We start from the raw sequence: 27,316 nt of genomic DNA, 5'->3' as shown, positions 1-27,316 counted from the left end.
TTACTGATTATATATGTAGAACAGAATGATCGTATGTTAAGAATGTTTTTGTTCGTTTGTTGTTGTTTTTTTTAATTAATAAAAAAATAAAGAAAAGAAACCATCTCAGAAATCAAGGAAGAAATGCCGAAGGCCTGAAATAAGACAGTGCAATGGATTCATAGGAGAAAACCAGGCACAGAGAACAAACAATAGGGTTTACTGATGGAAATATGGCATGAAGGAAAATGGATCAGAGATGATACCTAGGTATACCAGAATTCTAAATATACTGAATTTGAGTTACTTGAAAGACAACTAATCAGGAATGTCTGAAAGGCAGCTAGATTCACAGGTCTGGAGCTCAGAAGAAAGGTCTAACTGGGGAATCAGAAAGACACAATGAAAAAACAGTAGAGACAAAAAGAAAATCAAAAGGAATATGGACAAAAGAGAACATACTTAAAATTCTCCCTATGATAATCCTATTGCTCCATCATTAAAAATAAGACCACAAACATGATAGTTTCCTTTTAAATATACCCGAGTAGTTTTTATATTTTACAAAAATCTAATGAAAATACACTACAAAGAAAACAGAGGTAACACTTTTTACCCAAATATGTTGATACATTAAAAAGTTTCCCTTATATTTAGATTATGTGAAAATTAATTATAAGATGCTTTAGTTTTAGAAATAATTTAATAGTCAATGTATAATATTGGCTCAAAGGTATCATTTGTTAAAGAAAATTATAAAAGTCTGAAATATTATATATAGGAATAGAGAATTGTCAGATATCAGTATTTAGTGAAAGTTCAAGTTTAAAAATATTACTATAAGAACTTAAAGCATTTTCATATAGATGCTTAGTTATATTCATTTACCTAACAGGTTCATAAGGTTGATCACATATAAAAAATCTTCTTCTCTGGAGTTGTATAATATCTGCTTTTTTCAAATCCTTAAGGCAGGGATCTCCAAGCATTAGTTCTTCAGGCTGTAAAGATGATTTAAGACCAAAATATACTGTTTCAAAATCAGAGCACTAAAATTCTAAATTGTAAGCAGTTGTTCCAGTAGCTAACATAGTCCCATTTTAAACAGATACATTAAATTATTTACTATTTAAACACACACAACAAAAAGGTGAAGGCTAAAACATTTCAACTGTGTTTATTGTATTTTTAAAAGTTAATATTTGAGTATATTTTCAGGACTTCTCTTTTTATCTTTATATTACTGACTGTCAATAATGTTCTTTGTTCATTTTTTTTCAAATTTTTTTTTATTTAAGAAAACAATTGTCATGGTCAGGTTCATGTGTCAACTTGGCCAAGTGGTGGTACTTGTTTGTCTGGTTGGGCTAGTGCTGGCCCTCTATGAATTGAGAGCATTTCATAGAATTAAATCATGATCATGTCAGCTGCATCCACAGCTGATTCCATTTGTAACAGCCTAGGGTAGTGTCTTCTGCAATGAGTGATGCTTAACCTAATCACTGGAAGCCTTTTAAGGAGGATTCAGAAGAGACAGGCTCTTCCTGTTTCGGCTGGTGAGCCTCTCCTGTGGAGTTCCTCCAGACCCTCCATTGGAATCGTCGGCTTCACAGCCTGCCTTGTGGATTTTTGACTCTGTATTCCCACAGTCATGTGAGACACTTTTATAAATTTTATATTTGTGAGTGTTCCCTGTTGATTCGGTTTCTCTAGAGAACCCTAACTAATACAACAATACACACAGAACCAAAAGTGGATATCTTAGTTAGCTTAGCCTAGGCATAAATTAAGTATTCATTCTCTATTTGTTCTTATAGCCTCAATTATCACGTCTAGCCAACCTCTAAACTTCAGTTTCACATTTTTAACATCTAGGAATTTCTACAAACATATCCCAGTGAAGCCTAAATATAACACTTCCTGAACTGAATTCATCATCAGCGTCCCTCAAATCAACTTGAATTCCTGCCTGGGCTAGGAATTCTTTTCTCCTAAACCCTGGAATCATTTTACTCCATTCTCTCTGCTAAAAGACACAGTTTCCCATTTGAATCCATATTTTCTAGATTTTCTAAAATGGATACAAGATTTTTTAAAAAATGAATGTTTTTGTGCATGTTTTATCTAGGCACCGATGCATATTCAGATGTGTAAGATTAATTTTTAAACTCCTAAAGTAAACGAGCTGGACGAGGCAGTCCCGTTCAGAAGGTCACCTTGCTGCTCCTGCTGACGCGTGGCTTAAAGTCCTCGTCCTTCCCCAGCACCGGCTTTGTGATCAAGTGCTCGTACGTGACGCAAACTGCCGGGACGGGAAGTGCATGTGCGGTCTCTGCCAGCCAGGTGATCTCAGTGGTTTTCTCGTAGTCTTCGTTCTCCAAATTCAGTTTCGCATCCAGAGATATAATCTTTCCAGCTGCATTTCTAGATACAAGATTGAAAAGTATTTAAAGAAAGTAAACCATAAACTGCCAACAATGCACTATTTTGTTCAACAGTAGTTGTAATAGGTAAAGAATTTTCCTCAGAAAAATTTAAAACCAAACATTTATTTTAGCTTCGATTATATGGCAGACATATTGGGGATGGATAGGTGCTGACGATATGGATAAAATATAATATAAAGTTATCATGAAACTAGTAATTCACTGGAGATGAGACCAACATACATCTTGTGAAGAACATTACATATTTACCATTTGTCACCTGCATTAAGCATTATAAAATCTAAAATATTATGTTATATATATTAGATTGAAATTATATACAATAACCAACTGAGATTTCAGTTTACATAAATTATTAAGCATATTATGTTCCATTTAAGTAATCTAAAAAATCAAATCAATAAGTAAAGAATATTATAGTATCTAGGAAGTTCAAATTTATCATTAAACAAATTATTTTAAAGTAAATTTTAGCAACAGAAAAGAGATTATATATACAAATCCTGTCCAAAGAACCACCACTCCCAAACAGGCAACTGTATAATGGAATTGGATGATAAAAAGGGCTTTTTTTTTTTAACATGGGCAGGCACTGGGAATTGAACCTGGGTCCTCTGGCATGGCAGGTGAGCATTCTTGCCTGCTGAGCCACCGTGGCCCACCCACAAAAAGGGTTCTTAAGCATTAGAAATTTTTTTTATTCCTAGATGAGTAATTTTACATCAGAAGTAAAAGATACCCTGACAACCTATTAGCAAACTGGAACATATATGAAAAAAAATTTTAATTTGTGTCCAGAATTTGCAATATCTTACATGTCTAGGCAAATTTACCAGTCAGCAACAAAAAGGATCTGAACTAACGTAATTTTTTAAGACGTAAACAAACGTAAAACTTTTCTTCCATATTTATTTGAAAACAAACAAGTTCTTACCTGTGCATTTTAGTAATGCTGATGTTGCCCCAGTTTATAAATGTAACCATCTCACTCTCTGACAATGTCTCTGCGTCCGCACCTTCAATGAAAACTCTGGGGCTATACCATACCAGCTTCAAGCCAACATCAGGATTCTGATTAATGAAAGAAAACAGAGTGTTAGTGAAACAACATACTAAGGCTGGTATGCAAAATTACACATTTATTCAATCACTTATTTTATTCTTTAACCAAACAAAATTATATGTTACTATACTGTTAATTGTTCAGTACTCTGCTAGGAAGTAAATACTTCATTATTTTTTTCTATTTAGCATAAATATTGTGTTAGTTAGATTCAGTTGTCAACTTGGCCAGGTGAGCATACCTAATCTTGTTGCTGCGGACATAAGCCAACGGTACGTGAACCTCATCTGTTGCCAATTACATCTGCAGTCGGCTAGGAGGCGTGTCTGCTGCAATGAGTGACGTTTGACTTAATTGGCAGGTGCTTAAATGAGAGATCGCAAGGTAGCACAGCCTAGCAGCTTGGCATTCCTCATCTCAGCACTTGCAGCTCAGCCTGGGCCCTTGGAGATGGAGAAAGAAATCACCCCAGGGAAAATTGTTGGAACCCAGGGGCCTGGAGAGAAGACCGGCAGAGACCATCCTGTGCCTTCCACGTAAGAAAGAACCTCAGTGGAAAGTTAGCTGCCTTTCTTCTGAAGAACCAACAAAATAAATCCTCTTTTATTAAAAGCCAATCCGTCTCTGGTGTGTTGCATTCTGGCAGCTAGCAAACTAGAACAGAGTTGGTACCGGAGAGTGGGGTGCTGCTGCGGTTTGCAAATGCCAGATATATTTGAACGGTGTTTTGGATGGCTTAAGATTTTGGAGGAACCGTGAAGAGAATGATGGAGAAGTCCTGGAGGGCTTGAAGAGACTGTTGGTGTAAATGAAACCACCGCCAATCTTGACAAAGGAGGACACAAAAGGGAGAGATTGGAGTTTGCAGAGTGAGAACCACGGAATTTCGGGTCTGAAGCCAAGAAACCTCGGTCAGGAGAGTGGACCCACTTGTATACGTGGAGAGGGTGAGTTTACCCTCAAGGGCGAGGATGAGTTTCCCCTGTCATTGCAGTGGAAGAGTTATGCAGCCTCGGGCCTTGGAAAAGGCATAGCACGCTCCTTGGGGGACTGGGAGAGCCTGGCTGCCACCATGTGGAGGGGTTGAGCGTGTGCCCCAGAAATGGCAGAGAGCCCAGGGGTGGCCCTGATGCCTGTAGAGAGTGGAGCCCAGAGGTGGTCTCCTCGATGTTCCCCGAGGTTGATTTGGAAAGAGGCCGGCCACTGCATAGGCCCTTGGAAGGGGTGGGACTGCCGCTTTCTACAGCCGAAGGATAAATGACTTTCAGACTTGGAAATCCAATGGTGTTTGCCTGCAGATCTTCCTTCCAATTTCTCCCTATGGAAATGACAATCTATATCCTGTGAATATCCTCCTTTGCATCTTGGCACTAGACAACTTGTTTTGAGATTCACAGGTCCACAGCAAGAACAGAATTTTTTGCATCTGTTTAAGGTGATGCTTGAAGTTGCCAAGTTGACAAGGGGTGGACATGTGTTAGTTAGATTCAGTTGTCAACTTGGCCAGGTGAGCATACCTAATCTTGTTGCTGCAGACATAAGCCAACGGTACGTGAACCTCATCTGTTGCCAATTACATCTGCAGTCGGCTAGGAGGCGTGTCTGCTGCAATGAGTGACATTTGACTTAATTGGCAGGTGCTTAAATGAGAGATCGCAAGGTAGCACAGCCTAGCAGCTTGGCATTCCTCATCTCAACACTTGCAGCTCAGCCTGGGCCCTTGGAGATGGAGAAAGAAATCACCCCGGGGAAAATTGTTGGAACCCAGGGGCCTGGAGAGAAGACTGGCAGAGACCATCCTGTGCCTTCCACATAAGAAAGAACCTCAGTGGAAAGTTAGCTGCCTTTCCTCTGAAGAACCAACAAAATAAATCCTCTTTTATTAAAAGCCAATCCGTCTCTGGTGTGTTGCATTCTGGCAGCTAGCAAACTAGAACAAATATATCCCCAATTCTGTTCTCAGCATCTAAACTGTACATACTTGCTCTGAACAGGGAGCCTGACCTTGGAGTAGAAATCATGAATTTGAATCCCAGCTCTGTGACATTAGGTCAGCCACTTGATGACTAACAGTGTCAGATTAGGTGGCCTACCCTTGAGATTACTTCCAGCCTAAAACAATCATTCACTGTTTTAGGGCTGAGACAGCATTATTTGTCACTTAGTGTGTCTCCAACTAGACTCTGCTTTGCTATCCTCAGCAAAGGAAAAAATAAATGTTACTTTTGAGAAGTAGCTAGAGGACATTATAGGACAAAAGTTGTCACATTAGGACTGAGCAGGAAATTAGGGCTGTTTCATATTTTAGAAGACAAATTTTAAAGGTAGTAAAAAGTATAAAGAGATCACTTGAATAAATGTTAAACAGTATGTGTTTGATAAAATGTTTTCTCAATGAGTGTACCAATGCATTTGAGAAAATTCAGTATGTTGTAATGATTGATAGTATACCAGCTCAGACCAGAACTGTCAGGCTAAATACAGAACATTTTATAAGGAAATATTAATAATGGAAATTCCACATATCTAATTAAATTATCTAGTCAAACTTAATAGCCTGCTTCCTAATCAATTAGTTCTTGTTAAATGTTGAGCAGCACTTAGTAATTTCACTTAAGATGCTTACCCACCAGTCATTTTATCAAATAAGTACGCTTAATGGGTTTTATTTTCTCCATTCAAATTTTAAAACATTCAGTAAACCTCACATTTTTGCTAATGTAGTTAGTGGATGATATCAGATACCACCAACACTTACCTGGTTGAACCAATCAGGGGCAAAGCAAACATAATGCAAATCAATCAATCAAACACACTTGCCATCTCTTGTTAGGGATCCCCTTAAAATAACTCAAATCTTCAAAATTAAAAAATAGCTAATGTCATAAACATTGAAAATATTTATACCATTTCACAATGCATATTGCCTTATATATGAACTAGTCTATGAACATAGTATCCTATAAAAAAACACTTGACGATAATTCACAAATATGGAATAAAACAACCTACTTTTGCCTCAAGACTGTCAGCTAAGCTGCACTGAACTATTAGTGTGGTTTAACTCAGAGGAAGGGAGCTCCCTTCTCCCTATATTTAAGATTCATATTATGGATTCAGATGGACAGATATCATTTTCATTTCATTGATACTTTCCAAAATAGAGCATATGGCAATGTGACAGATTCTTGAGTCAATCTGTGACTCAATATTAGTGTGTCTAATGTTTTGGCTTAAAGACAAAGATGACAGTTAGTGAATAACCTACTGAATAGAAAATGCATTTAAGCTTCCGTTTAAAGATAAGAATGCAAATGACTGATAAATGAAAGTGAGGGGTAAGGGGTATGGTATGTATAATCTTTTTTTTTTCTGTTATTGTTTTATCTCTTTTTCTGTTGTCTTTTATTTCTTTTTCTGAATTGATGCAAATGTTCTAAGAAATGATGAATATGCAACTATGTGATGATATTGAGAATTACTGAATATATATGTAGAATGGAATTATAAGTTAATGTTTTTATTTGTTTGTTCTTAATTTTTTTAATTAATAAATAAATTTAAAAAAATAAAACAAATATATAAGACTGTCCAACACAGTGAACCCTAATGTACACTATGGACTATAGTTATTGTATAATCATAATATAGTCTCATCAATTGTAATAAAGGTATCACACTAAAAAAAAATGCAAATGACAATACCTCACCTTTCATAATGACTCGAGGAAGAGATAAATTATTATATGCTAACATGCTATCTCTACAGAATAAGCAATCGGTACCAGCTGAGGGTAACAGCACTGTGTAATGTACTGTTGATTATTAATAGGATGAATATCTTCAGCAAGAAATCCACAAAAAAGTTTACTTCATTTGGTATTAAATCCTGATAAATACTGTTTGATAGAAAATGATCCTATTTTGTTGGCTATTGCCACCAAAGCATATTTTAACTTTTATTACCCTGCTCTTTCTTTTCAATAAAGAAGAAAACACATTGGTGAAATTGCAGGGTGGCCTTTGGAAGTTTGGCTACTTCTTTCATTTCTTCCTGGGCTTCAGGGATATTCACTGGGATCACTTCTTTCTTCAGTAATGCAACATATCGTGGAGCCACTGGGTCAATAACCTGCAACAAATACATCCCTGGTGTTAAAAAAAAAAGGCCTTAATTATTTCAAAAAACTTCACAACTTCCAGGTCAAGATGGCAGCTTAACAACGTGTGCATTTTAGTTCGTCCTCCAGAACAACTACTAAATAACCAGAAACAGTACAGAACTGCTCCCGGAGTCACGATAGTGACCAGACACACAGCGTACCCCAGTCTGGACCAGCTGGACCGGCTGCGAGCACCCCCCAGAACCGTGAGTTCCCAAAGCTGCGGTGGCCAGCACCCCTCCCCCACAGGCTGCTTCCCAAAGGGGAAAGGAAAAGACTTTATCAGTGCAAGAGTTGAGCCCAACCAAACACCAATTGTGGCATTAATTAACAAATTCTGACTACTAAAAATAGGCCCCCAGCTTAGGTGAACCTGGTCAAAGCGGAGGTTGCTCATTTTTGCCCAGGCACCAAGGTGGCAGGACTGACAGAAAAAGGGGGGGAAAAAAAAGAAGGAAACAGAGGTTTTTGTGGCTGTGTATCTACAAAGGCTTCACTGCCTCTGGATACAGTGGCAGGGCTTTTCAGGCTGCAACTGCCCCAGGCATAGGCAGAAGTGAGCTCTTTTTGGGGCTTATCTGGAGACTGTGCCTTCCCCAGGGGAGGGGTGAAGCACCAACTCAGGTGGAATCCCTCCATCAAGGAATTCAGACACCAGGGCTTGGTAATTTGAAGCCATTAAAACCAGCCTACAGCCTCTCCTCTGTCTCCACTATGCCCCCAGCAGGGAGAGTCTGCCAAAGTTAAAGGTAGTGCATCATCTTATGCTGGTGCGACCTGCAGTCAGACAAGTGCCACACACAGGGCAGGATAAGAAAAACAGAGTCCAGAGACTTCACAGGAAAGTCTTTCAACCTGCTGTGTCTCACCCTCAGGGAAAACCGACACAAGTGACTCTTTCCTCTTGATAGGAGGCCAGTTTGGTCTGGGAAAATCTGGCTGGGGTCTATAATATCTAAGTAGGCCCTCCTAAGTGTGTGTGGGGGAAAGGCACCACACAAGCAGGGCAAGAAACAAGAAAACAAGAACTGAAAAATTCTCCTCTGTTAAACAAAATTTAAGCTAAAGGTCCAGATAAAGCTGAACGGAATGTCAAAGAACAGATAGACAACAAATTCATCCAGCAAGAAAACCCTAGATAAAAGAAGTGAAAGCAATCTCCAGAATAAACTAATTAAGGTAATTAAATGCCTAGACACCAGCAAAAAATAACAAATCACACTAGGAAAATTGAAGATATGGCCCAGTCAAAGGAACAAACCAACAATTGAAATGACATACAGAAGCTGAAACAATTAATTCAGAATGTACGAATAGACATGGAAAACCTCATCAAAAACCAGATAAATGAATTGAGGGAGGATATAAATAAGGCAAGGAAAGAACAAAAAGAAGAAACTGAAAGTCTGAAAAAACAAATCACAGAACTTATGGGAATGAAAGACACAGTAGAAGTGATGAAAAAAACAATGGAAACCTACTGTTCTAGTTTGCTAGCTGCTGGAATGCAATATACCAGAAATGGAATGGCTTTTAAAAAGGGGAATTTAATGAGTTGCTAGTTTACAGTTCTAAGGCCGAGAAAATGTCCCAATTACAACAAGTCTATAGAAATGTCCAATCAAAGGCATCCAGTGAAAGATACCTTGGTTCAAGAAGGCCGATGAAGTTCAGGGTCTCTCTCTCAAGTGAGACGGCACATGGCAAACACAGTCAGGGCTTCTCTCTCGGCTGGAAGGGCACATGGCAAATACGGCATCATCTGCTAGCTTTCTCTCCTGGCTTCCTATTTCATGAAGCTCCCCGGAAAGCGTTTTCCTTCTTCATCTCCAAAGGTCACTGGCTGGTGGACTCTCTGCTTCATGGTGCTGCAGCATTCTCTGCCCTCTCTGAATCTCTCTGAATCTATCATTCTCCAAAATGTTTCCTCTTTTATAGGACTTCAGAAACTAATCAAAACCCACTCAAATGGGTGGAGACACGTCATCCCCCAATCCAGTTCAACAACCACTCTTGACTAAATCACATCATCCAGGGAGATAATCTCATTACAGTTTCAAACATACAGTATTGAATACAGATTATTCTACCTTTATGAAATGGGATTTATATTAAAACATGGCTTTTCTTAGGGGGCATACTTCCTTTCAAACCAGCACATTCCACCCTCTGGCCCCTAAAAAAGACATGTTTTTCCCATATACAAAATACATTAATTTCATAACAATATCAGATATCCTTAAACCTTTCAGTAGCAATACAAACAAAGTATCAAATTAGAGACAGTATAAAATCTCATCAAATCAGTTACAGGCATGGTCTATCCTAAGGCAAAATTCTCTCCATTTGCTCTAGACCTTTGAAAACTCATAACAAGTTATTTGCTGCCAACATACAAAGAAGGAACATTCACAGGATACATAGACACATTTCCATAGGGAGGAAGGAACACAGGGGTCACCAGACCCATACAGTTTCGAAAACCTGCAGGGCAAAGTCCATTAGATTTCAAAGTCTGAGACTCATTTATGCTCAGGGCTTTAGAAAGTGGCAGTCCCACCCTTTCCAAATGCCTATGCCAGCCTCTCTCTGAATGCAACCTTGGGGGATATTGGGGAGACCACCTTTCTCTTGGCTCCACCCTCTCCAAGCATTGGGGCCGCACCCGGGCTCTCTGCCATCTCTGGGGCACACGCTCAACCCCTCCATGTGGTGGCAGCCAGGCTCTCCCCCAACCCCAAGAAACGTGCTTCACCCTCTCCAAGACCTGAGGCGGCATGACTCTTCCACTGCAATGAGGTGGAAGGCCCACTCTCTGCCTTTGGGGCAAACTCACCCTCTCCACGGGCTTGGGTGGGTCCACTCTCCTGGCCCGAGGCTTCCTGACTTCAGATCTCAGCCTCCACGGTTTTGCCTCTGAAGTTATTTTTCCTCCAATGTGTCCCTTCTCTGAACCCCTCAGTCCAGACTGGCAGCAGCTCTGTTTATACAGGTCCCACAGCACTCTCGTTGGCTTTCTATGCAGTAGCCTTGGATCATGCCCATTATACACAAGGAGTTTCCACAAATCTTTCCTGGATAACTCCATGTCTGATCCTGACTTTCTCTGAAATGGCTGGCTAGTTCCACATTTGGTTAAATCCACACTATACTCTGTAGTCTCCCTTTCTGTAGGCCCAGAATTTTCCGGGACCTCAATTTCTGGTTTCTTTTTACTCAAGAGTTCAGTTTTCAGCTTATCTCTTTCCTGTTGCATTTCACTATAAGCTGCAAGGAGAAACCAGACTGCACTTTCAACATTTAATTTGGAGATCTCTTCTGCTAAATATCCAAGTTCATGGCTTTTAAAATCTGCCTTCCAACCAATACCATTAGTCAACTTTGCCAGATTATCTGCCATTTTAAAACAAGGATCACCTTCCTTCCAGTTTCCAATAACACGTGCCTCATTTCTTTCTAAGGCCTCATCAGAGGTATCTTTAGAGTCCACATTTCTACCAACAGTCTCTCCAAAGCATTCTAGGCCTTCTCTATCAAGCTTCTCACAACTCTTCCAAAATCTTCCCTTTATCCATTTAAAAAGCCGTTCCAACATATTTGGTATTTGTGAACTGCAGCAGCAGCACCCCACTCTCCGGTACCAAAATCTGTTCTAGTTTGCTAGCTGCTGGAATGCAATATACCAGAAATGGAATGGCTTTTAAAAAGGGGAATTTAATGAGTTGCTAGTTTACAGTTCTAAGGCCGAGAAAATGTCCCAATTACAACAAGTCTATAGAAATGTCCAATCAAAGGCATCCAGTGAAAGATACCTTGGTTCAAGAAGGCCGGTGAAGTTCAGGGTCTCTCTCTCAAGTGAGACAGCACATGGCAAACACAGTCAGGGCTTCTCTCTCGGCTGGAAGGGCACATGGCAAATACGGCATCATCTGCTAGCTTTCTCTCCTGGCTTCCTATTTCATGAAGCTCCCCGGAAAGCGTTTTCCTTCTTCATCTCCAAAGGTCACTGGCTGGTGGACTCTCTGCTTCATGGTGCTGCAGCATTCTCTGCCCTCTCTGAATCTCTCTGAATCTATCATTCTCCAAAATGTTTCCTCTTTTATAGGACTTCAGAAACTAATCAAAACCCACTCAAATGGGTGGAGACACGTCATCCCCCAATCCAGTTCAACAACCACTCTTGACTAAATCACATCATCCAGGGAGATAATCTCATTACAGTTTCAAACATACAGTATTGAATACAGATTATTCTACCTTTATGAAATGGGATTTATATTAAAACATGGCTTTTCTTAGGGGGCATACTTCCTTTCAAACCAGCACACCTACAATGGTAGATTTCGAGAGACAGAACATAGGATTTCTAAACTGGAGGACGGAACATCTGAAATCCGACAAGAAACAGAAACTATAGGAAAAAAATGGAAAAATATGAGCAGGGACTCAGGGAATTGAAAGACAATATGAAGCATATGCATATACGTGTTGTGGGAGTCCCAGAAGGAGAAGAGAAGGGAAAAGGAGGAGAAAAACTAATGGAGGAAATTATCACTGAAAATTTCCCAACTCTTATGAAAGACTTAAAATTACAGATCCAAGAAGTGCAGTGTACCCCAAAGAGAATAGATCCAAATTGATATACTCCAAGACATTTAATAATCAGAATGTCAGAGGTCAAAGAGAAAGAGAGGATCTTGAAAGCAGCAAGAGAAAAGCAATCCTTCACATACAAGGGAAGCTGAATAAGACTATGCACAGATCTCTCAGCAGAAACCATGGAGGTGAGAAGACAGTGGGATAATATATTTAAATTATTAAAAGAGAAAAACTGCCAACCAAGAATTCTAGATCCAGCAAAACTGTCCTTCAAAAATGAGGGAGAAATTAAGACATTTCCAGACAAAAAATCACTGAGAGAATTTGCGACCAAGAGACCAGCTCTGTGAGAAATACTAAAGGGAACACTAGAGACAGATATGAAGACAGAAGAGAGAGGTGTGGAGAAGAGTGTAGAAAGGAAGACTATGAGTAAAGGTAAAAAGAAGGAAAATTAGATATGACATATAAAATCCAGAAGGCAAAAGAGTAGAAGAAAGTACTACCCATGCAGTAATAACACTGAATGTTAATGGATTAAACTCTCCAATCAAAAGACATAGTCTGGCAGAATGGATTAAAAAACAGGACCCATCTATATGCTGTCTCTACTCAAAGGACAAGAGGACAAGGACACAAATGGACATTTACACACTAATGTTTATAGCAGCATTATTAACAATTACCAAGAGATGGAAACAGCAAAAATGTCCATTAACAGACAGTTGACTAAACAAACTGTGACATTTACATAAGATGGAATATTATGCAGCTGTAAGACAGAATAAAGTTATGAAGTATGTAACAACATGAATGGACCTTAAGGACATTATGCTGAGTGTGATTAGCCAGAAACAAAAGGACAAATACTGTATGGTCTCACTGATATGAACTGACATTAGTGAGTAAACTTGGAATATTTCCTTGGTTACAGAGACCATCAAGAGATAGAAATAGGGTAAGATATTGGGTAATTGGAGCTGAAGGGATACAGATTGTGCAACAGGACTGAATATAAAAGCTCAGAAATGGACAGCACAATATTACCTAATTGTAATACAATTATGTTAAAACACTGAATGAAGCTGCATATGAGAATGATAGAGGGAGGAGGGATGGGGCATAAATGAAATCACAAAGAAAGATAGATGATAAAGATTGAGATGGTGTAATCTAGGAATGCCTAGAGTGTATAATGATAGTGACTAAATGTACAAATTCAAAAATGTTTTTGCATGAGGAAGAACAAAAGAATGTCATTACTGCAGGGTGCTGAAAATAGATGGTACTTAATATTTTAAAATTTCAACGAATGTGTGAGACTAAACCAAAAAATGTTTATTTGGTACAAATCTATACGTTGACTAGTGCATCTCCTAATATAACTTATGTAGATAGTTGATTGAACACCTTAAGTACATGGAACTTTGTATAGGACATGAGATTTTGTTGGTTTGTCCAGGTGATGCCCTGATGAATCCCAGAGTGATTTGATCAGTGAGTGGCAAAGTATTTGCAAAGTCCCCTTTGGGGAATAGTGAGAATGGGGGAAAACTCAACTTCCTCAAGTTAAATTCTGGATATTCTCACAAGCAGTGTGGACAACCAAAGCTATAGGCTGAGCCCCCAGTCTTGGGGTTTGTTCATATGAAACTTAACCCCACAGGGGATAGGTCAAGCCTATTTAAAATTATGCCTAAGAGTCACCCCCAAGAGAGCCTCTTTTGTTGCTCAGATGTGGCCTCTCTCTCCAGCCAACACAGCAAGCAGACTCACCACCCTCCCCCGTCTACGTGAGACATGACTCCCAGGGGTGTGGATCTTCCTGGCAGCATGGGACAGAAATCCCAGAATGAGCTGAGATTCAACATCAAGGGATTGAGAAAAACTCTAGAATGAGCTGAGACCCAGCATCAAGAGATTGAGAAAACCTTCTCGACCAAAAGGGGGAAGAGTGAAATGAGACAAAGTGTCAATGGCTGAGAGATTCCAAACAGAGTCGAGAGGTTATCCTGGAGGTTATTCTTATGCATTAAGTAGATATCACCTTATTATCCAAGATGTAATGGAGAGGCTGGAGGGAACTGCCTGAAAATGTGAAGCTGTGTTCCAGTAGCCATGTTTCTTGATGATGATTGTATAATAATATAGCTTTCACAATGTGACTGTGTGATTGTGAAAACCTTGTGTCTGATGCTCCTCTTATCTACCTTGTCAACAGACAAGAGGAACATATGGAATAAAAATAAATAATAGGGGGAACAAATGTTAAAATAGATTTAGTTTGAAATGCTAGTGATCAATGAAAGGGATCAGTAAGGGGTATGATGTGTAAAGTTTTTTTTTCTGTTATATTTTTCTGTTGTCTTTTTATTTCTTTTTCTGAATTGATGCTAATGTTCTGGGAAATGATCATGATGATGAATATGCAACTATATGATGATATTGTGAATTGCTGAGTCTATGTGTTGGGAATGTTTGTTTCTTGTAATTTTTTTTAATTAATAAAAAATTAAAAAAAAAAGATGTAATCGAGAGGCTGGAGGGAACTGCCTGAAAATGTAGAGCTGTGTTCTAGTAGCCATATTTCTTGATGATGACTGTATAATGATATAGCTTTCACAATGTGACTGTGTGATTGTGAAAACCTTCTGTCTGATGCTCCTTTTATCTACCATGTCAACAGCTGAGTAGAATATATGAAATAAAAATAAATAATGGGGGAACAAATGTTAAAATAAATTTAGTTTGAAATGCTAGTGATCAATGAAAGGGAGGGGTAAGGGGTATGGTATGTATAATCTTTTTTTTCTGTGTTATCATTCTATTTCTTTTTCTGGTGTCTGTTTATTTCTTTTTCTGAATTGATGCAAATGTTCTAAGAAATGATGAATATGCAACTATGTGATGATATTGAGAATTACTGATTATTTATATAGAACGGAATGATACGCTAATGTTTTTGTTTGTTCTTAATTTTTTTAAAATAAATAAATAAAAAACAAAACCACAAATAAAATAAACAGCAGCACAGGAATACTAATTGGTTTTCTTTGTTACTGCATTTACTAATTTTTTTGGTTTGCCAGTTGACTCTTTTCTAACATTTCATTGTCAAGCAGAAAAAAGAAAAACAATCATAAACAAAGACCATACGAAGGAGTTAAAAATTCATTCCTAAAGCAAAACTACTGGCAGGTGAAAAGAAACCAATCAGTTAAAGCATAACATTAGAAATAGTTTTTAAAATAATTTTAAATCTGATAATAGAAGGTAAAGAATCCCATTGGAGTCATATTTTAATCCTATAGGTAAATGTGATTTCAATATTGTAATTGTTGGAGAAGCCCACTTTAAAGGAATATGGATATTTGTTTTTTCAGTATCACTTTCTATAATCAATGTCAGGACCCCATCACTATCAAAAGCAGAACAGCTTTAGGTCACTATAATAAGGCAATTTCATAGATTAGAAATATAAACAAGGGAATATATTTCTACTACTCTGCAAGCTCCTTGTTAGCTGGGTCTCTATATGGATCACTATATTTCCAGTTTCTAACAAAGGCCTGGCATATTCAGATAATCAGTATTTGCAGACTGACTGAATGAATGGTCATACTCATTTCATGCTAATCTGTTCTACCTTTCAAATACCCCTTCTGGGGCAGATATCATTTTCTCCTTTACTGTTCAATTTAAAATTATCCATGATGAACAATCTCAATAGCTGTGTGTAGGCATTATATACATGGAAGAAAAATATAGATAGATGCAAATGTAGACTCAAATAGCTAAGTAAAGTAAGATTTTCCCCCCTCATTGAAGGATGCAGGAAACAGGGGCATGGCTAAACAAACCTGGCTGGTTTTAGTTTTGCTTTGAAGGTATTCTTCATGATAATGATAATGATAATGTAGAAATTCTGAATGAAGTAAGAGAAGAAACTGTTTTTAGAGTGTCATTCATGCAAAGTCAGAAAAGCCATTTATTTAACTTTCCACCCCACCTGCTACTCATTTGTTTATAGTTCACGTCAGTACTAAATCCAGAACTGAAATCCACACCAGCTACACTCTAAACCTACTGTGTCACTCTTTCTTTGAACCTTAAAGAACATTCTTACAGCTAAGTGTCCCTTCTTTCTGCATCTACTAGGCTAGAAGGATCAAGTATGTAATTTGTGACTACTCAAGTTCAGAACCTAAGCTAGTACAACACAGTTTCTTTAAAGAAGCTCAAATTCTTCCTGGGAAGCTGACTTTGGTTCACTTTATCTCAGTTTACTCATCTGACAAAAGGTGCAGAAGCAGTAGGGTATTTCTCTTAACTAACTATAATATCACTTGGGGCAATTGTTAGCACAGATTCTCAGGCCACTTAACTTTAAAGAATTATGATACTAATTATTTGAAGTGAAGTCTAGAAATCTGTATTTTTAACAAGCATTACAAAGGATGTTGAGTACATGAAAGCTTGGGAAACGCTGGATCAAAAGACTTAAAAGTTCTTTTAGCTCTAAAAGCGTACAACTGTAAAAGTTGCTGGATCAATGGTTCTCAAATGACTCCAGAGTCCTAAGGATTTCAAGGAGGTGCCCTGGTAGCCACCAGTTGAGGGGTAAAGGGCAAGAAAAAGGCTGAAGACAGTAGGACTTTAGATTCCTCTAACACACTTCAACCCTAACAGCTATCTATACTTTTGTTTTATATTTTGGGATCACTCTAAAAAATTTCATCTGAAGGAAAACCTGCCTTACCTAAAGGGGGTGGGGTAGTATGTAGTCTCTACATACTTTAATTTACTAGTTAGGGACAGATGCACAGGAGTTGGGATAAGGTTGAGGAGAAAATGTTATTATCATCACACTTTAATTTTAAATTTAAAAATTAAAGCAGTAAATAAAGGTTAACAGCTGTGAAATGGATACCCTAAAATGTAATTCTACTGCTTTGACAGAAAAGTTTAAATGTTAACATTCAATTAAATAAAATCAGGAGGAAAATTAAGATAACAGAGTGAACTCAAGAAATCTCTTTCATTAGTATCAAGGGAAATATTTTTCTATGGAACTAGATATGTTCTATTTAACTGTAATGCAAAAAAAAATTATGTACTAGTTTCATGTCAGACTAAAGAAAACAATGACCATAGCATTTTCAGAGGGCTAATGAGACTGTCAACCTTTCCACATCTCACGATCCCAGTCACCCTTATCTCCCTTCTTTCCTTTACTATGTATAATAAACTGTGTAAATAACACTCTTTTTCCACAGGAGCATGTAATTAAAGAACTCCAGCTAATGTTTTAGCAGAAACTGCTTTTTAAAACTACCAAGTTACTAAAAGCAAAAGTGTCCAAAGATTCTGCCTTTAATGTTTACTTCATAAAGCCATAGAGTTAAATTTAATTCACTGAGGCTGCACTTAAATTTCATTTGTGCTTGGAAAGAGCAAAAGAAAATAAAGCAGTAGTAAGAGAATGAAAGTGACGTGAAGTCTAAAGAAGAGATGAATAAGTCAGGGATCAGAGGGAATGAGTTTCAGTGTAGAAAGATGCAATGAAAGTCAGCAATAGGAACAAAAAGTACATGACCAGAATGCTTTCCTTTTCACTACCAATATAAATTAAATCATGGTGCTGTGTTCTTAAAACTGTGCCACAAAACCAGTATGATTGCTAATCATTATACTGATATTTCTTTTAGTCTCCAGTATCTTAGAGCAGCTAAAAATCTGTTCTACAACTGTGTGATGTACTTTGAAATCTATCGCTTTTTTGTATATAAGTTACTTTTCACACACACAAAAATACATATTTCTTCTAGTTTCCAGTGTTTTGGAGCAGCTAGAAGGAAAACTCTGAAGTAATATAATGGTAACCTAAAACAAACTCTGAAATCTGTTTTGTAACTACTTGTTGAAGTATACTTTGAAAATTATTGATTTTTCTTTCTTTTCTGATACATGTTATATTTAGCAATAAAAAATGTTAAAAAAAAAAAACAGCAGCAGACAACAGGACAAAAAAAAGCAGACTGAAGATACTCATCTACTTTCACTCCCTCCAAATTCCCACTACAAGGGCATGGAGGATTTTGTCTTGTTTAAAGGCATAAACCCAGGAGGACTAGGAGAACAGATGAGGAGAAAATAGCAACAAAATTTTGGAAGCAGAAAAATATATAGAAAAGGGATAATGACTTAGTCCAGAGAAACATCTTAAGTCAACAATGGGGAAGCCAAGAAAAAAGGCTCAGTAATTGGTGTGCCAGGTACCCTGTAAAGGGATGAATGGGGCTGGCCTTGGACTGGCTGAAAGTTTATCTAAGCAGCCCTTCTCCCACTCCATACAACAAAACAACCACCTCTCCTACATCAACAGAAGGATGGAAGTTTACTCTGTGAAAAGGCAGGGTCTCCAGATTCCGGAATATACCAGATGGTTGAAGGCAAGGGTACACGGAGGATTAACCTAGACACTGAGACCTTCTACTATCTTCCCGTGCTTGGCTCCAAAGCCCTGTCAGCCAGGCCTTTGTATTTCAGGCATATGACAAAGAAACTCCTCCAAGAAAAATGTCCAATTAAAGAGATAAGACATTAAGTTACTCAGACGGGTATTCTCCAACTCACTGGCCCAGCTGGGTCATCCTGTGAAGCTCAGCTGACAATTCGACTCTTATCCTTAGGGCTTTCAAGCAGACTTTTAGTCCCACATTTCAAACGTGAGCAGATACCCAAGGCAAACCAGACATTTGAGAAATGCCTTAAACATGAAAGAAAAAAATCAAAGTAAACAACCTGGGACAAAGAAAGATATTACAAGAAGCAAAACAAAAAAAGCTACCAACATTACAACAAAAAATTTATTTTGAAAATTCAGAACAAAAGAGAAATCTTGGAAATACAGCATAAATGAAAACTCAACAGAGGATGGGGAAGACAGAGTTGAGCAGGAATACCAGAAAGTAGAGCCAAACGACAAGATGGGAAACATGGCAGAAAAGAAAATGAGAGGATCAGTCTAGGAGTTTCAACTTCTGCACTAGATAAATTCTAGAGACAAGAAATAAAGCAGTAGAGAAAAAACAAAGAAACAAATAAAAAGAAAAGGTAAAGAATATTTCCCAAAACTGAAAGAATGAGTTTCCAGACTGGAAGTGATGTGTTCTTCCAATGGATGTGAATGAAAACACACCCCACCAAAGCACATCATCATGAAATTTCAGATACTAGGTACAAAGAAAAGATCCTATAACCTTTAAGATGACAAAACAAGTTATATACAAGGTCTCGAAACATCTTCATCTCATGCTCCTCTTCTCAGAGAGCTACCACAGGATATGCTACAAGAAAATAATAAAAGGAGAAGGGTGAGGAATCAGATGATCCATCACAATACAAAGATAAAGGGAATCCCCAGGTGGATGATGCAAAGAAACCTGAGAAGACACCTATGCCTCAAAAGTCAAAGGGCCACTAGTCAAGATCAGATCAATGCAGCACAGAAGAATTTCGGAGAGACATCTTGAGGATAAAACTGAAAGAATATTTGAGGCATTTAAATACCTCGGAAGGAAATTAGACAACTTGCCGGGAGTCTGAGATTGAATTAGAAAAATAAATAAATGGGGAAAAAAAGACAATCACTTCCAAAGAAAGCAAAAAATTATGAGGAAGAAAAAAAAAAGAACCCTAAAAGGAAATAAATTCTCATCATCCATAATGAGAAGTCAACTGATAATGCCTAAAACAAACAAAAACAATCCTATTTAGAGATATGAATCTAAAAGAGATGAAGGTGGTTTGTCTAAGAAGTAAATGGAGGGAAAATAGGTTAGGGGACTGCTGTTCATCTCAACAAACCCTACAGAACTGCTTGACTATAGTGAAATATATTTAATGTATTTGAACTAAGTGAAAATGTACAAACTTATTAAAAATTAAAATCTTTATAATTAGATTAATAATAGTGCAACAATGCAGCTTTGCTTGTAAATTCTACTAGCATTTATTATTAGTAACTGCAGCAACAGAAAGTATCATTTAATAACTCCTTTATGTAATGACAAACTAACCAAACAAACTCAAGGACTAAATAAAAAATTAGGAAACATGCGAGACAAGCAACTATTTTTTTGAGGCAAGACAACAGCACAATCAAGCGTCAATCTCAAAAAAGAACTTATAGAGCACAATCACAGAAACTGTGGTTTAAAACTTGGCATTTTAATGATTTGCCTTATTATAGTGTCCAAGCATCTGCTTCCAATTAGTAATTAACAAGGCCAATATGAAATATTCCTTAATCATCTTTTAGCTTTTAGAAAGTTGGGATTCATAAAGCACAGTCGTTGTGATCAATGAACCTTCACTACAACTTGATGTACATAATTTTAACACTCTGTGTCCTCTCAGTACACAAGGGAACAGTAGAATGGAGTTAACCAGATCTTCCCAGTGCCACTAAGAAAACTAGAGGACATGGTTTTTAAAATGAGGAATAATGCATTTTCAAAGGATTTGAGCAAGTCTTTTCTATAATTGTGATTGTGCTTCAAAGCTATTTAACATCTCAGGTTATGACATGTAATATGCTCAAAGCTATGTGCTGAGGCAATAAAAGCATTAAGTATACCTTCTTACAGAGAGCTCGCAGCCTGAAAGCAGAAAAATGAAATGCAGAGTATTCATAAAAGATTAAAGGAAAAATTATTACTGTTCCCCCAAATTTTATGTTTCTTGTTTTAATCATTGTTATTTGTTTGGAAGAGTTAATATGCCTACTGTACTTTACATATTTAAAAGAGGAAAACATTCCATTTTCCTGAAAGCCTGCAAATGGTAATATTCTTCACAATTTTTTTTTACCATAAGCTCATTAATCAATTTTACATGTATTATATTATTAAATAAAATAGTTAGGCATAAGAAAGAGAACTGATAGATAATAGATGTACCTTTTTGTTAAATGCCCAGATTTTGTCCCATTCCATGTTCACAACTGAACATGAAGAGCCCTAGAAAAATAGTAATAAAATGAATTTAATAGACAAGACATAGTAGAGATTTTTCTTTCTTACAAGCTAAGCACAATTAGAAAAAAATAAACCCAATAAACACTTGCAAGTTTTCTTCCACTGAAAATAAGACAATGTATATAAGCTAATTTGGTCACCCTTAATGGTTCATTGTAATAAGCCCAGTCTATTAACTGGTCAGAGTCAGCAGTAACATAATTCTCTGGGTAAAAATGCCCAAGCTGGCTGTGGGCAACACCAGTTAGGCGTTTAGGGCATTCTCAATTTTTCACTATTATAAACAGAGTATAAACCTATTGTTTTTTCTTTTTACACCAGCTTTGCATTATAAAGAACAAATAAGGAAGAGAAAGAGAACAACAACATAAGTAATACAGACTAAAGAGTAAAATTAATAGATATCTGAAAATTCAATCAGAGAAGCTAGGAAAGAAACCATAACCCACCTGAGCAGCGATAAACTGTTTTAGTCCTTCACCTGTCATTCCTCTTCTCAGTATACCACGAACCGCAGGAAATCTTGGGTCCTCCCTGGCAATATGTAAATGTTTAAGTACTGAAGAGATTTTTTAAAAATTTGTAGGTGTGAGAGTACAAAATACCTCAATGACTAAAACATTATATTTAGCTTGTTAAATATATGGATTATGAGCTGATTATATTAACTGGGCAGATCACAATATCAGCATGCACAAGTGTTTCAGTGTACACAAGTTTATGTAAGAGGAAAACTGTGTAATAGTCAAATATTACACAGTGAAATAATTGTACTGCCAAAAACAGTGGAAGCACACTTGAAAAAAGACACAATGGTGACTTTGTGTATGGAAAAGTATGGAAAACCCAGCCATTGATGCATTTTATTTACAAATATTAGAGGTTCTCATTCTATGTATGATCATGACACTCAGATCCTAAGAGGCTGGTGTCGACCACGTCATGGACTTACTTTATAAAGCCTTTCAAGTTGTTACAAATTTGGGCATCAATATTCTATACAGGCTTGCAATCTTCAAGATGAACTTGCCTTTTATCAAATTCAGCTCCACAGTAAAACAGTAAGAAATGCATATTGCCTATTCATCTTATTCTTAACACACACGTTAGTCATTATTATGTGATGCTACAAATTAATAAACATATTTTTGTTAATTCAGATGAAAAATATTTTTAGACCTTACAGACATGGTGACCCAGCTGAAGAAGTTTCATTTATACAGACAAGTGGCTGTAAGATCACTTTCAGTTTTATATCCTTGCCTTTCTCATAAAAACCTCACATAGGTTATTAAATGTTACAGAGATTTCCAGACTTTTTCTAGGTGCTGAATCCTTTCGGCAACTGTGCCATGAAGTGGCACCTGACCACCAGGGCAGAGACCGTTTAGGTCCTCACCTCAACTCAGAGGTTCGTGACCTTCCAAGGAACTGATTAAAAAGCAACTCTCAGAGCCTCAGCAGAGTGCGGAGAGTGTTAACCAGATACATGATGGACCAGAGAGTCACAACCACTTCTTTATTAAATGCTGAGATAGGCAGAGGATGCATCCTCACGTGTGCTCTCCACTTTCATGCTCTATATACAACATGTACTAGCATGTAGTAGCATTTTAAAAGGGTGGAAAAACCTATTGCACTGATTGAAACGTAGTTAGGGACCAAGAACCCTATAGACCTACCCATTCTACATCCTCCTGACCACCCTCCTCACCCATCAGTTACTTAAAACCACTTATGTACCATGTCCTTACTTCCTTTCTGTTCTACATAACATCAAACACACCATCCATCCACTAGTCCTTCATTGACAAACCATGTGAGTTTTCTTTTGGATAGCACTGTGTTGTTGAGGTTTAGTTGACTATATTCCCAAATATATGGTTTTCTCATGCCTAAAGCTTCAATAATCCAATAAAACTGTTCGTCTCTGTCATGGTATTCTGTTGTTCTCAGGGCATGTGTAACACCTTCAATGCTGTCAACTATGGGGCACGCAAAGTCATATGTTGGATAAACACTAGGAAAAAAAATTTTTTTGAAAATCAACATGAAACATTTTGACCCTTTCCATTTTATATTGAGCATTATAAATGGCAGCACTAATTTAAAATATAGGTTTTTACAAGTTATGAGTTTGTTAAAAAGCAACAGGTTTTATGACTCAAATTAAAGTATACAAAACATTAATGGCCTTTGAGAAAAACTAATTATCTATTTACTATCAGATAAAACAGAAAATTTGCAATTTAATACATAATTGGGTATTAACTTGGCAAATTCTATAATTATATTTCCCTAAAAGTCAATGTATATAATGGTAGGAAGCAGTAAACAATATATATTTTGAGGGAATACAGCTTTTGAGAATCTTAAGTAAATCCCTAAGGGTTTTAATACTTATAGTTAAATGTACTCAAGAATAGTGTTTCCATTCTCTGATGAGTAAAATAAAATTAAATTCCATTTCAAAACGGAATTGCCCTAAAAAACAATTTCTGCCTAAAATAATGTACACTAAACTTATGTAGTTTTCATTTGAATTTTTAAAGATAAATTAACATATTATGCCTTCTAATTTTTAAGACACAGTATCATTAAGATGCTATTCCATTTTGATTTGCAATTATTTATTTCTAAAAATGTGTATCCAAATTCATCTTTGCAAAAGGATTCAGTGTATCTGGTTAGTAAAACAAGGTGTAGTGATTCTGGTAAAAATGATGGACATGCCTATATACCTATAACCACACATATAAGTTTTTTTCTATATATGGACATATACACACACCCACATTCATAAGTTTAAAGAAAGTCAAACTAACTAGGTAGTCATTTACATTTGCCAAAATCTCTTCTGGAGTTATAATTCAGCACTGGTATTCAGTAGGCTTCTTCAAACTATAAAAAAAATTCCATTGTTTGCTCTATCAAGTAAACTATTGGGGCGGGGGGAGACATTTAAGGGAAAAAAATGTAGCCTGAAAACCCATACTCAAAACTACCAAAAACATGGTATCTTCTTGTATTCTGACATTTCTCAAAGTTTTTATTCCTACAACTTTTATAAGTCTATTCATTCTCAGCAAAATCAAAGCTTAATTTAGGAAGAGAAGTATCTTCATCTGAAAAGATATACCACAGTATATATAACCCATACATGAAAAAAAAACACCTTTAGGCACACTCAAGGGCTTTTATTGATGGGTGCTATCTTAGATATAATCTAGTATAATCTGACAGATGAGTAAACTGAAACGCTGAGAGACTAAGTGCCTTTACCCACAGCCACCCAACCAGTTAATCTGAATGTACAAGCACCCAGGACTCTTGACTACTCTGCCAACAGTTACTACATGTTTATGGAGAGGATCAATAAATAGAAGCATAAAAGGTGACCCAGCATATGGGAAGAGATATACTTACTTGTATTTATTCCCAGTTCTTGGGTGTGGTTGAATTTTGCAGCAATAAAGTGTTGGGTGCCTCATACACCCATTGTTACTACTCATGTCAATTTTTGCTTGCGAACAACAAGACTGACCAAATGGGCCCCCTTTTTCCATTTCTTCCTACACTTAGATTCTTCTCAATAGCTATAAAATGATAGATTACAGTTTGTTTGAAGTATTATTACCCTATTTCAATCCAAATTATTTTAACAATCCTGTAATTTGGTACAAATTTTAAATACTCACTTTATATTATAGCACACTTTTGTCAATTTGGTACAAATGCATCACTTTTTTAATGAAAGAGGTCTCACAATACATTCAGGAAACATACTCGATGAATGTGTTTTACAGAAAGTGAAGTCAAGACCTTCCATTGATATATTCTGGGTAAGAGAGGAAGTACAAGGCCTGAAGTTTCCCTCTCATCCAGTGTTTATCATTTTCACATCATGGGACAACTAGCTAGCCCCTCTCTTCTCTTGTTCCTACCCTCAAATTTAACTTTGTGCCTTTGAAGCAGAAGCATTCTCTTCCTCAGAAGTTGCCTTATGCCCAGGGGGCCAGTGAGGCCCAGCCGACGGGGCCCACAGGCATCAGTGCTGCAGCCCATGCCCATGTGAAGAACACGTGCCCAGACTGAAAAACATGGAGACTGTGGGCTCCCTGAAAGACCCTCAGTCATCCCAGTAAGAAGCAGGATACTCTTTGGAACCAAAAATGAGAGCTGATAGGATATAGACAGTGATACAAGAAAGTGGTTTAATCTGAGAAAAAAAGGACTCTATATCCTGAGTGACTGTTGTACTTATGTTGGGATACTAAAAACCTGCTCACACGGCAAGAAAGAATTGTTAAATAATGATTCTCTGTAGAAACTACTTAAGACATATATGATGGGAACTCAAGTTAGGTCTCAAAGAATCAAGTTACATCTAAAAGTCCAGTTGTTAAGTATCTTAAAAAATGAAGAGAATTTCTTGTTTCCTATGAAACGGAGCTCAAAGGATATTAAGGAATGAGGAGAAAGAAAGAAAGAAAGACAGGGTTCGGGGGTCTGAAGCTTAACTTTAACAAACAACAGACAACCTCGTTCTTATCCAGATCCTGCTTATATCCCGCAGGGTGACAAAAGGCATGCATGCATTTCTTGAGGGAACAGAGAGCTTATCTTTCAGTGTTCTCTTCCTTTATACTTAACATAACCAATTGGGGTAAATATTCTCTTCCTCCTACACTGCTCTACATAACAATCTCCACAGTTTACTGCCACCTGCCCTGAGGCCAGCTGCTCCCCACAAATTCTGCAGGTCTTGTTTTAACCCTTGGCTCCTACACTACTATGCTACAGGGAGAACCAGGCATGTTTACAGGAACATAGCACTTTTTCATACGAGCTTCAATTGCATCCAGTGAAAGAAGTGGGAATTTGTCTTTTTAAGACAAAAGAAAAGACAAATCTTGGGAAGTTCCCTAAAGGAGGTGCTTGTAAAGGGGGATGAGAAGGCAGAGAGGGGAAGAAGACAAAGGAAAGGAAGGGAGGAAAGGAGAAAAATTCAGAGATCAGAGAGAAATTTCCTAAAACTCAAGTGCTGAGGTCTATAGCTAACTTTTCTGTGGCCCATAGGCAAAACTAACTTAATGTTAAAATTCCTGGTCTTTCCTACACTGTACTGCTCCATGACGATCTACCAGATTCACCCAGTGGTGCAGTCTGATGTGGGCAAAACTGGTGGGTCAGGATGCTGTTGGGAAAAGTGATGGTAGCTGTGCCTGACCATCTTAAGAGGATTCCAGGGTTATAGGACATCCCCCTTCCCTCTCCCCAAACCTAAACTCATCCCTGATTTCCTACTCCAGCAGGCACCAGGGGAAGTGAGCTGGAATTTCTTAAATTTCCTGATAACAATGAGTAGCTCTCTAAGATTGAAGACGTGTTCCTTGACGCACCAACTACCAATGACGGCCAAGGCCACAGCAGAAGATGGCCAGAAGGAAGCTACTGAAAGCACTTTTGTAAGAAAAAAAAGAAGACTCACAGATGGCTTAATTTAGTCAAAATTGTGACTGAAATCTCAACAAAAATCGTGTTCTGAGAGAAAATTTGCCAGATGTTGAAGGAATAAAGGTGGGAAGATGGTGACATAATTATATATTTTATGAGGTCAAAGAGGACTAAACCTCCTTAGAAATCTGAGAACATTTTCTCAAAGAGCTTCCTTTAGGTAGTGGGCAGAGAGGGGCGCAGCTCATCACTGCCAGGAGGCAGAGGGAACAGAACTAGTCTGAGGAAGCTCCTCACAGTGAAGCTAAATCTATAGATTCTGCATTTGCAGTCAACACCTTGCATGGCATATGCCCAACCACAGCTATTTGAATGACCGGGTGGAGCTGCTGAAAGGGTGAGTGTTGTTATGTGGAGCCAACAAGAATTTAAAGCAACAGTCCTGTCCGTCCTAATTGTGCCAAACATTCCCTTCTTTTTCCCGACAGTTACTATGAAACTAAGAATCTTTTTAGGGCCCATCCTTCTGCAATGGCAAAGGGAGAAATCCCAGTTTATAGGCAGAAT

The 27,316-nt window shown here is 37.5% G+C and overlaps 1 protein-coding gene across 6 annotated transcripts in view; it reads right to left on the bottom strand.

Moving 5' to 3' along the window:
* LOC143681114 (bifunctional glutamate/proline--tRNA ligase-like) overlaps nucleotides 1–27,316 on the bottom strand; it is a 43,881-nt gene that overhangs the window by 14,310 nt on the left and 2,255 nt on the right. For 3 of the 6 annotated variants that reach the window (XM_077157879.1, XM_077157881.1, XM_077157880.1), the window contains 7 exons: nucleotides 24,719–24,888; nucleotides 21,742–21,826; nucleotides 21,215–21,274; nucleotides 7,511–7,621; nucleotides 3,361–3,497; nucleotides 2,196–2,403; nucleotides 868–980 (listed from right to left, as the gene is read on the bottom strand). In XM_077157879.1, coding sequence (XP_077013994.1) covers nucleotides 868–980; nucleotides 2,196–2,403; nucleotides 3,361–3,497; nucleotides 7,511–7,621; nucleotides 21,215–21,274; nucleotides 21,742–21,826; nucleotides 24,719–24,858 — 854 coding nt within the window. In that variant the 5' untranslated portion in view covers nucleotides 24,859–24,888. The other 3 variants (XM_077157883.1, XM_077157884.1, XM_077157882.1) reach the window with 3 other exon arrangements.

This window comes from Tamandua tetradactyla, chromosome 4 (genome assembly GCF_023851605.1).
Source record: "Tamandua tetradactyla isolate mTamTet1 chromosome 4, mTamTet1.pri, whole genome shotgun sequence".
Lineage (NCBI taxonomy): Eukaryota > Metazoa > Chordata > Mammalia > Pilosa > Myrmecophagidae > Tamandua > Tamandua tetradactyla.
This window is presented reverse-complemented; position numbering and strand designations above follow the sequence as displayed.